At 40.1% G+C, this 16,409-nt stretch overlaps 1 protein-coding gene across 6 annotated transcripts in view; it reads right to left on the bottom strand.

Annotated features, from left to right (window-relative positions):
* Positions 1-16,409, bottom strand: part of FOXP4 (forkhead box P4) — a 140,047-nt gene that overhangs the window by 65,183 nt on the left and 58,455 nt on the right. For 4 of the 6 annotated variants that reach the window (XM_028734127.2, XM_028734123.2, XM_028734124.2 and 1 more), the window contains exon 3: positions 8,855-8,944. The exons of the other annotated variants lie outside the window; for them this stretch is intronic. In XM_028734127.2, the coding sequence (XP_028589960.2) occupies positions 8,855-8,944 (90 nt within the window). The remainder of the gene's footprint in view (positions 1-8,854; positions 8,945-16,409) is intronic. 6 annotated transcript variants of the gene reach the window in all.

Genomic DNA, 16,409 nt, shown 5'->3' with positions numbered 1-16,409 from the left:
AACAACAATTCAGAAAACTCACTACCAAAAAGTGTGGTTCATAAATCAGCAGGCTTTGCATGGCTGCAAATCACCTGTGAGAAAAATGCCTTAACATCCATGTTTGTTCCAAATGACACAGAAACAACCAAACAACAATAAGGTATATTGTCTGAAATCACATCTCAGCAGCACACCTGAAAATGAACACAAGATAATCTGCCAGGTGAAGTTGAATGGAAGAAATGCTGCTGGTCCAGAGTTTGGACAAGATGATCCTTAGGTTCCTTGAAGCTCTACAGTTCCATGCACAGTATTATTTTTGATTGATCTCTTCTAGCAAAACATTTATGCACAAATTCAGAATGTTGCATGGTCAATGGAACTTTACATTTTTAAAAGAGTTTGCACTTCACAGATTATTCATGCACATCTGAGAGAATGTTCCTTAAAAATTCTACACCAATGGCATCATACACTGAGTCAGTTATCTCATATTACTTCTGATATATCTGCCAACTTTTGAAGAGGTTGTGGGGGGAAATGCCCACAGGTTGGTTTTTTTAAAAAAAATTGGTGTAGTGGTTAGGGTGTCAGACTAGGACCTAGGAGACCAGGGTTCAAATCCCTACTTGGCCATGATGAAGCTCAATGGGTGATTTTGGGCCAGTCAATGCCTCTCAGCCTAACCTACGTCACAGGTTTCTTGAGGGGGATTAAATAAGGAAGAGGAAAGCTGCTTGCAAAAAAAAAAAAAGGTGGGATATAAATGCAAAAAATAAATAATAATAATAATAATAATAATAATAATAATAATAATAAAAAATACCTGGAATTTAGTTATTGCAGAAAAAACAACACATTATGGGTCTCTAAGGGGCAGGAAGATCCTGGTCATTTCTATTTAGTATGGTAGGATTTTATTTCATATAGTTTAGTTTCCAGTTTACAGGTATATCTCCCCACACCACCAAGACAAATAGCATTGTTGTGATTTTAGATTGGGTGTTTTTATTTAATATGTTTAGATTTTGTATGCCCTGTCTTTAGTTGGCTACAGTATTGAATGTTTTTGTTAAACGCAGAGTAGCCTGAGTCTGCACTAGCTTCCCTCTAGTCTTCACAGCTGATAAGAGACCAGTCTGGGCCTTGAAGACGGTTAAGCTTAGTGAGTCTTTCTAAAATGCACACACTTTGCCAGACAGAGCCCAGCCACAAGAATAAAAAGCTGTCATCTGGATGTGGCTCCAAAGACAGACTGATGAGTTAGGGTCCAGTAGGGGACAGAGGCCCCTGAAGTCAGGTGGCAGGCAGCCAGCTTAGTTCTGTTTATTAAAATTGCATTACAATACCAAATTAGGGCACAGAAAAACACCTTTTAAAAAGAGGTAAAAGTAAGTGAATTTGTTTGACTTAGCTTGCAGTCTTGATGTGGGCAAAATGTTGATTATTTGACATAACGCCATTCATTAAGATCAACAGTCAAAACAAAGTTTTGGCATTCCTTAATATTCACAATGTGTATACTATGGTATAAGTGCAGTGCTAAAAAGCAGACTATAGGAGACAACTAGTCTTTCAACCACTACCTGCCCACAGAAGAGTCATAAGTGAGGGAGGGAAAGGGGGAGAGAGAGAGAAAGGGGGAAGGAGGAGAGGGAGGGAGAGATTTGAGAGCATTTTTACAGCCTGTTCAGGAACTATTTCCCTAGTGCTATCCTTCCCTCTCACTCCCAGCTACCGAGGAGGAAATCTATCAGTTCACTGCCAGTCCAGGATATGGTTACACTTTCACTCCAAACTTGGAAATTGCTGCTTTCCTTTCTGTACCTAGCTGTGCAATTTGTTTAGTTTCAGTCCCTTATACCCTCCTTGTAAAGCAAACAAACAGAAAATCCTTTCAGCTCAGTTCAGAGGCTCCTAGACTGAGGGAAGCGCTCTGCTTTCTTTCTTTATGTGGGTAGGGAGAAAGGTTGGGAGGCAGCCACTGCAGCCCTGGCAAGCAAGTGGGAAAAAAGTGAAGTATGTGGTTTTTGCTTCCCCTAAAGGCAGGGAAGCATTCCTGCTCCACTTCAACTTTGCCATAGCGGGGCTCGTGTGGAAGTACAAATTCAGATTACTTTGACACATATTTTACAATCACCTCGGTGTACCCCATCACCAAGCCCAGACCTTGGCCCAGGAATCTTGCTATATACATTCTCACCCATATTCTCTACATCTGCACCCCACCCCCCATCCCGCCTGGAGAAACTCTCCTGGTCAATCTCATCCACACCATTCCACTGTTAGATAAACTTCCTTTCAAAGTGAGTCTGCTTAATCCTATATCTCCCCTCATTCAGATCCTCCTCCAGTTGTAATGCGGGGCATGAGGAGGGGAGAGAGGTTGCTGAGTTATGAGCTATTCCTGACTCATGTCTACAACTTTCACAAGTTCTTTTGCAACACAAAAGGTGGGGAGGGAGACAGGACGTCAGGCTCTGTTAACTCTGAGAAAGCCAGCAGGACAGACAGAGGGGAGGCTGGGAAAGGGTGGACTAGGAAGGGGGAGAGAAAGGAGATTGAAAAACAAAGTGTGAGAGAGAAAACAGACCATGAATGAGTGAGGGTGAAAGGGAAGATAAACAGGCAATGACAGAATGAGACTAGGTTAGAGAGACACAGCTACACAACACATACACACACACACACTTCATAGTTACCAGGAAAAGAAACAGCAGGGGGAGAAAAATTCCAAAAGATAGGCATGTGTGTGTGTGTGTGTGTGTGTGTGTATTTGCACACGTGTGTGCGCAAGCACACACACAAATCTATATAAACACATACACTAAAAAAGAAAAGAGGAGACACTCACAGATTACAGGAATCTGACTTCACCCTTACTGCCTTTGTTCTTTCAAGATATTTTCCATTCAGTGACTGCATTTCCTTCCTGAAAAAGCTATTGGAAAAAGCTGGCTGTTGGCTCGAAAGAAGCCCTGATGAATTATTGCTGTTAATATCAGCAGTGATTTTGCCTTCTTCACTTTCAGTTAAACTCATTAATGGAGATGGAGGCCCGTCTGGTACCTTCACAGAAGGGCTACTCCTTTCAGGGCAGGTGTTATAGAGGCCTGAGGGAAAGAGGAGGAGGTGGTGGTTTAGAAGAGAAGGAAAAATGTTTCAGGCCAGGTCTGGATTCCATCATATCCCACAAACTCCCTTAAGAGATGGCATTTTTATAGTGCATTTTCAAGACTGGAAAAGACCCATTAGGGCATAAAGACAGTCTCCCTGCCAATATAGGATTTTCCCCTATAGCCATCTGCCTTTTCTAAATTTACTGCATTCCAAGTAATGGTCTTCCATAGCCACTGTTCCAATATAGGAGGTGCTTGGGCCTAGTCCAAAGCTTGTTGAAAAAACAACGAAGTCAGTGGAAAACTCCCAGCAGGGCTCCATTTAAAACTTCTTGGAATAAAGTAAAGTCACCTAACATATTGCCAGGAACTTACAGGCACTCCTGATGGAGAGAGATCAGAACATATAAGCAAAGCTATTTTGTGGAATGGATACTGTGAAAGCTTAGAACTGTTGATTCCAATGTTATTTTTCATTGATCAGGTTTGGAAAATTGGGGTGGAGAAGAGTCCAAAAGACCCTAACCTTCATTGCACTGTAATGGTTAGAGATGCAGAAACCGACACATTAAACTGGTAAAATCCCCCAAAATGGCTTTAGTTTTGCTAATCCTAGTCCCATTTGGCTGTTCTGAAGATTAACATCTTCAACAATATTTTAAGACATGAATAGGGGTGCTGGACATCAGATGAAGTCTTATTGCCTTCAGTGCCAACAATGCTGCCTTGAAGGTAAGTGAGCCTATACCAATTTGATTTGATAGGTTTAGAAATAGGCAGCCACGTGAAAAAATAAATGCAACAGACCTGGATGAGGAGAAGACAGCTTATACACTCAAGATCAAACTGCAGGTATGTGGTTCCAAACTAAATAGAATAAGTGAGAGGGGAACACAACAAGCAATATAATCCCCTTGCTTTATTCCAGACATATTTCAACAGAAAGAAAATGAGAACAAACAGTGCTGAGACCACTGCATAGATTTGGCTCCCTGGGGTGTCCGGAAAAGCAGAAGGCAGCCTCCCCCATCTCCATACTCTCATCCACTGGGTTTCCTCCATTTCCAGCAGACTGTGGAGGCAGTTCAGTTTGGTATAGGCGGGACCTTCAGCTCCAGGAGAGCACATACTAATTACTTTCCTTTGTTAATTAAACCCACGTGGCTCTAATAAGGTAACCTGCTGTTCGCCGATAAATTTAATTAGCCTGAAGGGAGAGCCCCTCCACACAGCTATTTAAAATTGTCACTTTCCATTCACTTGGGCTTCCCCCCCCCTTCTCTTGCTGTTCCTCCTTTAGACCTGAATTTATGCTCATTTTGCAAGCCCTTTCATGTCCCAAACCTGCTGCCCTCAATGGCATGTACATGTTCAATGACCTCCATCTTGGCAACATCTCTAGGGACATTCAAAGCTGAAAGCAGGACACTTTTATAGCTTTGCATCTGAAGAGCAGGCTTTGTGCTTCGGGTGTAACTTATTCAGAGTGTAACTAGGTGTTACAAGAAGCACAGAACTGCTGCCTCTCCACGTCTCTCTCACCCTCTTCCTCATAGTGTCTACATTAACACAATGTGTGATGTGATGTCATCATGCTATGCATTGCCCTTGTGTCATATCATTGGCTGTCATTTATCGGAGAGGGGCAGAGCACAACGTGACAACATAATGTCAAGCATGATAGGAAATGTTTTGAGGAAGAGTGGAAGAGAGACACGGAGCAACAAAAGATCTTTGAGTGCATCCAACATCTTTCTGAATCACACAGAATGAACAATAATCTGCAGCTCACGTTTTGAGCATTATATTGTGAGGGGGCAGGGCTTGCAAAGATATATATTTGATGGTCAATGTTCCACTTCTGAGAAGGTTTCATTGATCAAAAGCCACGTATTCTTCTAAGGCCACCCTGCCCACCTTGTAGTTTTCAACATTTCTACAAATGACCAAGGACTACACAGCGTCATTTTCCATTATCCCAGACTAGGTATTCAGGCAAAAGGGTCAGTTTCCCCCAACCTCCATCTGTGTGCCTGGCTCCTACAGTCCCATTACTAGGCTACCACATCAATTTTTTAATCTATTAACTGGAAGCACTTCACTATTAATTATGTTGCCACGGACTCAGCTATACTGACTCAAGCCCTCACCTGTTTCCTTTCACTGAAAGGCTTTGGGCCTTACTTGGTCAAATATTAAAGTCGACATGCCTGCAAAATCAGTTTTTTGCCATCCAGTGGAATGTCTCTTTTTAACACGTCTTATTTTAATGACTCTAACAAGGTTCAGCCAACATGCTTCCCTCTCTTCCTCCTTGTGCTTCACAACTGAATCTCTTCTAAAATTACTTCACTCATGAAGACACCATCTGAACCCTTGGTGACTTGCCAGCTCTCTTGGCTATCCTACACCATCCTTGTTGCTCTTACACCAACTTGACATCTTAGCAAGGTAGCTGCTATGTTTGGACCCCCTCTAAGAACACAACTTAAAACATAAGGTAGCATCTGACTTCCACACCTTCCAATGGCTAGTTTCGCCTGTGTATTCTTCTACTCTGTCTGCAGATGGCAGGTAGTTGTAGCATTCCTCAGATCTCTGTCATGCTCTGGCCATCTACACTGGATGGGGTTTGTCTGTTTGGTTGTTTTTTTTGGGGGGGGGACATCTAGTCCTCTCTTTGTGTGGTATGGAGGCCCTTCCAAATGGATATCCCATATCGGCTCACTGTCTCTCTCACTGGATTGTCAAGACAATTTCACACTGCCATGAGATGCAGAACGTTAATTGTCCAGATCTGTTTTTTGCACACTCCACTAGCTTCATGATGACTCTACAGCTGTCAAGAGGCATAGCCATCACTAAGATCCACAGGGCAGCAACCTGGTCCACAGGTTTGACTTTTACTAAGCAGTACAAACTGGACATGAAGCAGCCTTCACGATTCCTGCCCTGAATGAGATCTCACAGCATTGCTGCCCATTTCCTCTTTACAATGAAAGAACAAAATATTCTCCCCTATGAGGGGTTGCACAGAATGCATGAGTAAGAAACAGATATTTGCTCACCTGTTATTTTTAAAAATAGGTATCATGTGCAGTCACACATCTCACCCTCCATCCAAACACTATGAAAATATCCAGAGGATCATAACTATTTTTACTTGTCTTATAGGACCTCTCTGCCATGGTTAGGGGGTGGGACTGAGTAGAAAGTAGTGACTGTGCCTGCTAACTTCATTTATGATCAATTATTGAGGATGGGCAAGGGAGCCATTACTCCTGGTCTTCCTGAGCTTTCTATAAAATTATGCCTGTGGTATTGTGCTAGCACACTCTCATTTATGGGGCTACACGGAATCCAAGAATGCACTGATTATGGTGAGTGTATGACCTTTCATCTGGGGGACACATGCACCCAAATTCACTGACCAGTATGAAATCAGGTAATTACAGAGTGAATGGCAGTTGTGTCAGAACTGGATAAGTTATGACATCAGTGGTCTATTTAAAAAATCATTTAGCTTCTCACTCTCCAATTGAAATCACAAAGAAATAGTTAATATGAAATAGTCTAGGATGGAATTATAACAGATAGGATCATCTAACTCAGAATTGTCAGGTCATTATTAGCTCCAGTCATGGTTTTATGTAGAACTCTCTCTTGCTCTCCAAGATCATTTAGCTGAAGATGGCAGGGACTGAGCGCAGGATCTTATGCATGCAAAGTATATGCTCTGATATGGAGACTTCACTAACATGGTCCCAGGGATATGCTTTAGCTAAATAGGAATCAATAGGGGAAGGGACATAAGCTTAGAGTGAGATCAAATAAAATGGTGGACAGATATGATAGTCCGAAAGGATGAAGACAGCAAGGAAGTGGGTGGGCAAGCAAAGACAGGGTTAATTAACCCATTTGACTATGTATTTCTTTTCTATTTAGATTGATAAAATATACATAGTAAAAGATAACTAAACAGATCTTGTTTATAAAACACTAAAAAGTCAAAGCATATTTAAATAAAAAGAAGAAATAAAATAAGAAAAGAGTATGAGAGAAATCAAGCATAAAGTAACAACAACATCAGTATATATTGCTCAGCAGCCTGGTTAATTATGAGGCAAACCTGTTATTACAATTAAACAAATGAAAATAAAGCATGAATATTTTGTGAATTTAAAATTATAAACTCAATTGTTCTGTGAGTTTACTGGGAGCACAGCCCTCCTTGCTTCTTTTATAAATAAGAAAGTTAGTAGTAAGAGGTTGATTCCCTTTTCATGCCACTACAGAATATATAGGGGTTTAGGAGATTTCCAATTAGCAGCTATCATTTGCCTCACTGTTGTCAAAAGGAAAGCAGTTAATTCCAGACTTTCTTTAACTATTCCCTTTATAGCAACTTTATAGTAAGATTTCCATAAACATTGCCACCATTTATGGCATCTCACTGACATGGCAACATCTCAAATGTGAAGTGTCCCAAATAAACAAATCCACAGGAGCAATACACAGTGGCCAATTTCCTTCTGAGCCTAATCAACTAGTGGTTCAAAGATGAGCCTAGATCATGTTTTGGCATGCTACCATTCAGTTACTAAAGTGGGTTGAACAGTAGGAGCAAAACTGTACTCTGTGCCTGTGACAAGAGCTACAGATTGCCAGTCTGTCATGAAACAGTGCAACCTCACCTGAAAATGGAGTACATGTGGCCCATGTGAATCCAGTCCTTAAAGAAAAAGGCTCAAAGCCCAACCGTGCCATATCACATACTAATGCAGAATATTGGCAGGCGTTTGGTCCTCAGCAAGCTCTTCTACACCTTATTGTTTAACATTCTTTGTAGAACCTGGGAATGCTGCCATAGGTTCTTGCTACCCCAGAGCACTAAGGCATCCAGCAACTCTGACGCTTTTCTCAGTACACTCTCCTCCAGCCTCAAAACCTAAAAAAAGCTTCCAATAACACATCTGCTTCCATATATCAACATCCAACTCACTGCTCTGAGCCACTTTAAATATTATATCCATAATGGGAATCAAACACACAGGTGTCTTAACCAAGCTCTGCCCAAATGGCTCTATCAGTCAAAAGTATGTATGTATGTATGTATGTATGTATGTATGTATGTATTTACTGTCCTTCATCATAAGATCTCAGGGCAGTTCAGAGAAGTAAATCTACAAGAATACAGATGCTACTCTCACTTCAAGTTCATAGAATCATAAAATACAATCCAGATGTTTCTGCCTTCTCAATTAACTCTCAATGAATTAAATAATTTCAGCGCAATTCTCCAGAAGTACTCAACAAGTACAAAGTTCTATAAATGGTATTTAAGCCACATGACATTGAATGGCATCTTTAAATAGTTGCTTGGCTTGCTTTGGCAATGTAAAATTTAGTATGGTTGCCACAATTAAAATATATATACACACCAAGAATGTATTCAGGAGTGACAACCTCATCAATCAACTGACATGGAAGGTGGCCTACTAGGTAAATACCAGCTTGGAACATGGAACAAAAATTAAATTATCATCTGTGTAATGGAAACAACCATAGTGCAATACCTCCAAAGACCACAGTAACATTAGGTATATGAGGAATACTAATATATCTTAATACTATAGTATTTAAGAACCAAAAGTTTGTGATTCAGAGGATCAGCAGTGAGTTTTTTTTAAAAACACATCAGGAAGCATAGCTTTTCAGAGGCACTTTTTGCCAGAAAGCTCTTATCCTCTCACCTGGACTGCTGGCTGCTTATTTTCATTGCTGCTGGGAGAAGTCAGCCCTGTTGCCTGTTGCAGAAGGAACTGCCGTGCCACCTGAAGAGCCTGGAGGGAAAGATATATAGTACAGGATGAAGATTTAAAAAGTGGAGTCTCTTTTTATATTCTTTCCAATGCAAACTTGCCATCAAATTTGAAAAATAACTACTCACATACTCAAGACAGCAGATCAAATATTACTTGCCAAAGTAGTTTGTATTAAGCATGCAACACTGGCACAGAAAGACCACAAATAGCAGGACCTCCATGAAGCCAGGCATTTCTCTTCCACCATTGTGAAGGTTCACGTTACCAGAAAGATCTGAGACCAAAGAATGATCCAGGATGCTGGAAGACTAAGCTAAAACAGAAATAGTCCTCACCAGCTATCAGCATGGGAGACTACTGGAACTCCAACATAAGACCCATAGTAATAAGGAAATAACATTTAAGAAGATAGATCCAGGGGAATGAAATTTATTTTCTTGATCTGATTTTCTCTGTGTCCATATCCCACTCCAATCTCATAGCAACACAGAGATAGTGCAGCGTCAAGTAGCAGCATATTGTTTTTAAGATGGAGAGGATGGGATCAATAGTCTTTTGGCAACAGTCAAAAGGAATAGGCATCCATTGACCTAACTCAATTTAGATTTACCCCACTCCACCTTGGTCTTTCAAGTCTCAAATACAAGCATAGATTATGTCTGTACACAGATTGGTCTAGATAGACCAATATACCTTCAAGAATGACATTCTGGATACAGATTGTTAAAAATCCTGCCAGATTCAAATATTCTAGGCAGCTGGGAATAAAATTTGTATAACAAATTAAGTAGTCACTACATATAGAACTATGGGTATTTTTGACTTACTTGTTCTATTAAGATACCACGTTTCAGCCAAGACTCCCAACACATAATCCAAAATTTAAAACTACTAAAAAAAGCCCACTACAAAAAGAAACCAGTTGTACATAATATAGAACAGAATTCTCTCAGGCAGACTAATGGTTCATTCAGGAGCTGCTGGAATGGGCTCTCTGGCCTGTGCTTCCTCACTTCTGTCTTCCTTCAAGACACACAGGACTTTAAGTATCCCCAGTGAAGATGGGGAAAGGGCTTCTCCCCCTTCTTCAGGCCACTGATATGTCTCTTCAGGAGCTGATGGCATTCCTGTGCGTGATCACAGGCAATGGCTAGCCTGGTAAGCTCAACAACAAACCATGACTGGCAAGGTGGAGAGTTGAGGAAGTGGAGAATAGAAAGGTGTGCATGAAGGCATGGTACTCTAAAAAAGAACACACAAGCATGGGAGGAAAGTGCACTCTAATATGTCAGATCACAGCAGCCATACCGCAGAGGAAAAAAGTCTATGCTTGCAAAGAGCAGAGGAGAGGGGTTTCATTCAGGAGCCAAGAGCAGACTGCAAGCAGAGAATAACCCCTAACACAAACAATCCTGTGGTACCAAAAGCGGCTGCTCCCAAAGCCCCACTTCCTCATACGTTTCTTATTTTTGCTTTGAGAAGAATTATTTTTTTAAAAAATTGGTACATTTCTGAACAACAAAGTCATTGTAGCCCTGCCTGCAAGACAGGTTTTTATTACAGCATAGAGACAGGAGGGGGGAGCACGGAGGTAGAGGTCGACGGGTCATAGCCCAGCTTGGCGGTGCTGCAAACAGCATGTGGGTTCCACTGAGCTGTCAACACCGCAGCCGTAAATCAAGACTCTGGCTTCCAAAGGGCGGCTGTGCTCTCCCCAGTCAGCAGAGGCACTTGCAGGGTGTGTCCCAGAGAAAGAACCGCTTGTTAATTTTCCACATTTCCAGCTATAAAGAACAAAGTTACTTTCCGTCAGGCATTTAAACCTTACATACTGTACCGTACTCTCTCTGTTTGGAGGAGCAGCTGATTTTCAACACATGGATCAAATTAGTGTGTGCACACTTACCCGTATGCAATATAATTGCATACACCATGGCATGTAAATGCAAGACAGAGACTGTATTGTTGTAGCTACGAATGAGACTGATGCATAACTTAAACATGGGCACAACCTAGTTTTGCAGTGTAGATAGATATGCATGTGTGCTACGTGCAAAGCATATGGACACACATTGTAAACAAGAGTATCTACACACATGTTACAAAGTGATCTCATGAATATCTCTCATGCATACACCATATCTGGGAGCACAGCAGGGATGTTTGCAAGTAATTTTATTTCTACGACAGTATTCAGCACAATTATAAGGAAGAACATACTCATCACACAGCTATGAAAACCACGTGAGCAATTTTTAAAATGCATTTTAATATTTCAAAGTTTCAATATGATCTGTGTTGCATACTGCATGTACATCAGATTTACCATGCGCGTAATAAAGGTTAGCATCACTATTGGTTTCGAAGCTCACCAAATGTGCGTCTTTAAGGGAGACACCCAATTTTCTTCCAAGTGACTTTACATTAAGACACCACACAGATGTCCAAAGGATACCAGGTGTTTTATTACAGTTTCACTAAATGCTAAAAGAAGTGCAAGATTGCAAACACAGTCTTTAGAAGCGGCTTACTGGCTAAAAAGCAACAAAGTTACAGACACTTCCTCAGTCACACAAACAGTGCTAAAAGTCTCTTATAGCAACTTCTCCACCCACCCACCCACCCACAATATCAACAAACCTAATACAATTGTCAGTCATATAAAACTCAAAAACATGCTCCTAAATACATACTTTACAGGACAAACAAGCACTGAAACTGCATTGTGTTCATTTGAGAAGGCATGCAGCAACAATGGAAAATGCCACAGACTAAATAATTTTTAGACTTGGTGTTTTCAATAAAGTTCACTGGTCTACATGTCAACACATGAAAAGTAAGATATCAACAGTCCATTTCTGTATAAATAGTTCTATAAATCTAAGGTGGTGTGTGTTGCCTTCTTCGGAAATGAAGGCGATGTTTCCTTGGATTTGCCTACTATACAGGCATCAACCAAAATGACAAAAGAAAACAGTCGCAATGAAATCCCATTCAAAATTCAACAGGTTTAAAGTTTCAGCTGCACCATCTGGCTTCCAAATACCTGTGGCAACAGCTCAGGCAGCACTTTCATCCTCTTCCAATGTGTACAGAAAAGCCTGCGCCTTCCCTTTAAAAGCTTCCATTTTGCAGCAATTTTTGCCCAAGGGCAGTTGCCCCAAGGAAGGGTGGATTTGACTGCAATTTAAGAGGGTTGGGTTTTAGTCATGGCACAGTTGTACTGACCTTCCATGTGACCTGGACTGAATCCATTCCGCTCTGTGTCCTTATTGACTAAAGTGTGGATTTATAATATCACTGACCTCACAAGAAATAACACCCAACTGAAAAGGTAAGTTCAAGGATTGTTGTAAAATCCTTCCAACAATTTGACAAATGAAGAAATAGAGGCTCAGAAGAGAAGATAACTGTTCCTTTATAACACAGAGTAAGAATCAGGAACAAAACTGGAGTCTTATTTCACCTAACTCTCCGACCCTTGGAAAGTCTTTCAGCACTTCACACGTCTGCTTCCTAATCTCTCTTTCAATGCCTCACTATTTTAATTAATTATGCTTCATTAGTTCAATCAATCAATTAATTAGCCAATCAAAGTTCAAGAGGAGTCCTACACAAATTGAGGAGAGAAAAGAGCTCTACTACAACACTAGTGCCATAATGATCGGAAGGCCAGCTTGCCAGAAGAAACTGGGATGCTGTAGCCAGCTGTATGAAGTCTCCAATAGACCCCATTTTAATTGCATTAGCCACACAACAGTAGCTTTGTTCACAAGGGGACAGCAGGGACAGCCCCCTGTTTTATGGGCTTTGGGAACCCTGTAAAGTCTGTGTGAGTTTATTAAGCCTGGTAGTGGCTTGTGCAAGAAGAATACGGCTCGTGACGGGTGCCGGAACATGTCAAGAGGGCACCAAGCCAGGCTGGTACGCAGGAGACCTGCTGCTCGATTAAGGGGATGCACAGCATGGTGCATGAGAGCCAAGGGAACGGTGGACAGAATATAAGAGGCCCACCCCATACAAGCTCTCATGGGGGAATTTAATTCACTCCCTGCTGACTCTCTCACTTTGTTGTGCTCTGAAGCAAGAAATTACAAGATTTACAGGAAAAAATGACATGGCCTTACAGTCTCACACTGGGGTCTCCCTGTAACAACTATGCAGCTCACCCACAGAAGGCCATGCAATCAGGAATGGGAGAAAAATGAGCAGGAGAAAAAAACCAACAACTAGGACACAGCAGTATACATGGCTCCACTTTTCAAACAGCAAATTCCAACACAGTAGAGACACTTCTCCATAATTATTTTAAAGGCAACATGCTAGTCATATGGTAGCCAACATTTTTTTATAGGCAGCATACAATTTTTCAACCACCTGACAATACAGAAACTAGTAGTTTGCTCTCAATCCATTTAAAAGGAAAGCTCACCCCCACTACTACCACGAAATAGGTAGAAACAGGCATGTGCCTTCAGTTCAAGAACCTAATTGCCTGGTTATTTGGAAAAGTTTGGATTTTCTCATAAATGTTTAAATGAATTATAATTTTATACCTCTCTCCAAAACTGAAAGTAAGAACAAATGAAATTCTTTAAGAACCATTTGGTCTGGAACAGGTTACCAGATAGGGCTGCCTTCTGATTTATGTTTGGAACCACTGATTGCATGTGCAATCAGTTGGAAGAGGGCGATTTGTGGTTTTGTTCATTATCAAGTATAATTTAAATTAGCTTTATACATGGATGTGTTATTATTATTCATTAGTAGACCTGAAACATCCAAAGCAGAATTAATAAAGAGTAATTAATAGCTTGGGTAGACTATTCAGGATATACAAGTAATTGGGCAAAATCTGAATTAATACCAGTGGGCAATTGCAGACAACTTACTTTGTATACTAACTGGTGATTTTGTTGGTGCCCAGAGGTCTTAACATAGCTAGGTATTTTGGTTCCAGGAGATATTCATCAAACAATTACACTGAATTTGAATCGCTTGATAAAGGTTTTCCAGTGATTTGGAACAATGAGCCTCACTCAAATTTAATATTTGGGGTTAGGTTAATGCACTTTAGATGAATATTTTGTCATGGATAATAAATATACTTTGTGGTGTTTCACTGCATAATCTCCAAGTATATTTTCAAAGGACTAGTGACATATTTCAGAAGTTTATGTAGGATAATTCTACACTACATTTTTCACTTAAGAGAATGCAGCTGCCAATATTGGAAGGAGGCAGATATTAGTTTACATGACAGGGCATATTTGTCAGCATGTACAAAAGATTGGCAATTTTTTCCCCTTCCTTGAATTCCCCAGCTTGGGCAGTTTTAGAGATGGCTTACTGTATATGGCACCCTTATTTAGATGGTTAGTGCTGGGGTCTGGGTTTCATAAAAGGAAAGATTCTATGCCACCTAACAGAAAACTAAACTTGTAAACTGTTGTTTATAAGTGTTACAAGGTTGTTGTTTTTTTTTTTGGGGGGGGGGGGTCAGACTCTTCTTATCCCTTGATCCAGTAACTGTTTAAAGCTAATCAAGCCTTCCAATTCCAGGGAATAACCAAACTAGCTTCCTGGTGAGGTGGTGGAGGATTAAAGGGTTCGGTGTGAGACAGCAAATGGGCAGGGGCCCCTTCTCAACAGAAAAAGCCAGAGTTGAGAGCAGAGTTTACCAGTGATGTGACCTAAAAGTAAAGCAGCAAGCTAGAGAGAGCCATGTCTGATTTCTGCTGGAATCCAAGGCTGTGGGCAATGGGGTGTTAATGCGGTGAACCCTTCCATCATAGGCTCAGGTTGTATATATGTGTAAATAAACCATAAATCATAAAGACACCACAGTCTCCACTGTCCCTCTTTCTAAAAGGAAACACACAATCCTGGGTAAGCACCTGGAACCCCTGGAATCTCACACGGCTTGGGAGGGGAGGGGAGGGGAGGAAGTCAATAAATGTATGGTATAATAAAAGATGTTTAATTTATAATGTAAAATTTGATAAATTAATAAAAATTATATTTTAAAAATGGAATCTCACAAAGCTTGGAGATTGGTGTGGAGCGCAACAATAAGCTCAAGAACTCAGAGCATCATGCAGCCCAAACAATGAAAATTTGTTTTAGAGTCTGTATGGAAAATTTCCTTAGACTTGAAATTGAGACTGATCTAGCAAAAATTAATATTTGAGTATATTAGACTCCACAACATTTGTATAGGAAAGCACTGTCTAATGAAGGCAGATGTTGGAGGTATAATGCCCCATACCTGTTTTAAGGGCTAAATCCTATCCTTTTAGCCCCTCCTTCTACAAGTATTCAATACATAAAGCACCTTGGGTCCCAGAGCAATGATTATGCCATTTATTTCCTTTATTAGCCTAACAAAAAAAACAACTATTATAAAATTGAAACTGATCAATAAACATGAAGCAAATTTGCTAGTAAAGAATTCTGTAGATAAAAGCACAAACAGACAAAGGGCTAGGCATGGGGATGTAGGTTTTAACAAGAAATGAAAAATTAGGGGAATGCAAATAATCAGTAAAAGAATATGGAAATGAATGTATCTGAAGATAAGAGAACCTTCAATGCAAAGATGGAAAAAGGTAACAGGTGAAGCTAAATATATATTCAGAAACATGATCATATTTGCATGCAGAAAAAATAAGAGGGGCAATAGATCCCCAAATAAAAACTAAGTGATATTCTACATCAGAGTAACGCCATTGACTTCAATTTATCTACTCTGAGTATGACCAACACTAAATAATACACTCAATAGGTTGAAGCAATGATCAACTAAAACAATAAGCAAAGCTGGACAAAATAATGGAACCAAGCATGGGCACAATTAACAAGAAAATGTTATTAAAATTGTTGTTTTCTGACAACTGAAAATTACAAGACTAATGTTGACATCTGAGAGGAAAGAATGAATTGGAAGAGAACATTTGTTTATTTGTTTGTTTATAATCATTTATAGTCCACTCTTCTTCCCCAAGAATCCCTAAGATCTCTATCTTGAGAAGTAATCACATGATCAATAGATAAAGAAATGGAAAGAGAAGAGTCCAGAGGAAAAATATGATATTCTCTTTGAAAGATTTGGCTTCAGAGAATGAGAAAGCCATGAGGAAATAAGAAGGCAAGATGAAAAATTAACAAAAGAAGAGAAAAGATCAGAGACAGAAAGTAACACAACATTGTCACCATGAACATGATTATTATAACTAAAAAAATAAGACATGGACAAGAATAAAAAGCAAGGTGATTAAAACAGAACATTTAAAAACACTGGTAGACAGAGGAAGAGGACAAGGAAACAAAAGAACCATTAATGGAAATGTGGCAAGTATGGTTAGATAGATAAGACAAAAATGAAGAGAATGACCAACAGTATTGGAAGTAGAGGACAGAACAAGAAGAACAAGGACAGATCAAGATGAATAGACTATTAGCAATCTTCACTTGACTGATAATT

Source organism: Podarcis muralis, chromosome 5 (genome assembly GCF_964188315.1).
Source record: "Podarcis muralis chromosome 5, rPodMur119.hap1.1, whole genome shotgun sequence".
Taxonomy (NCBI): Eukaryota; Metazoa; Chordata; class Lepidosauria; order Squamata; family Lacertidae; genus Podarcis; species Podarcis muralis.
Note: the sequence above shows the minus strand (reverse complement) of the source record. Positions and strands in the feature narration are given on the sequence as shown.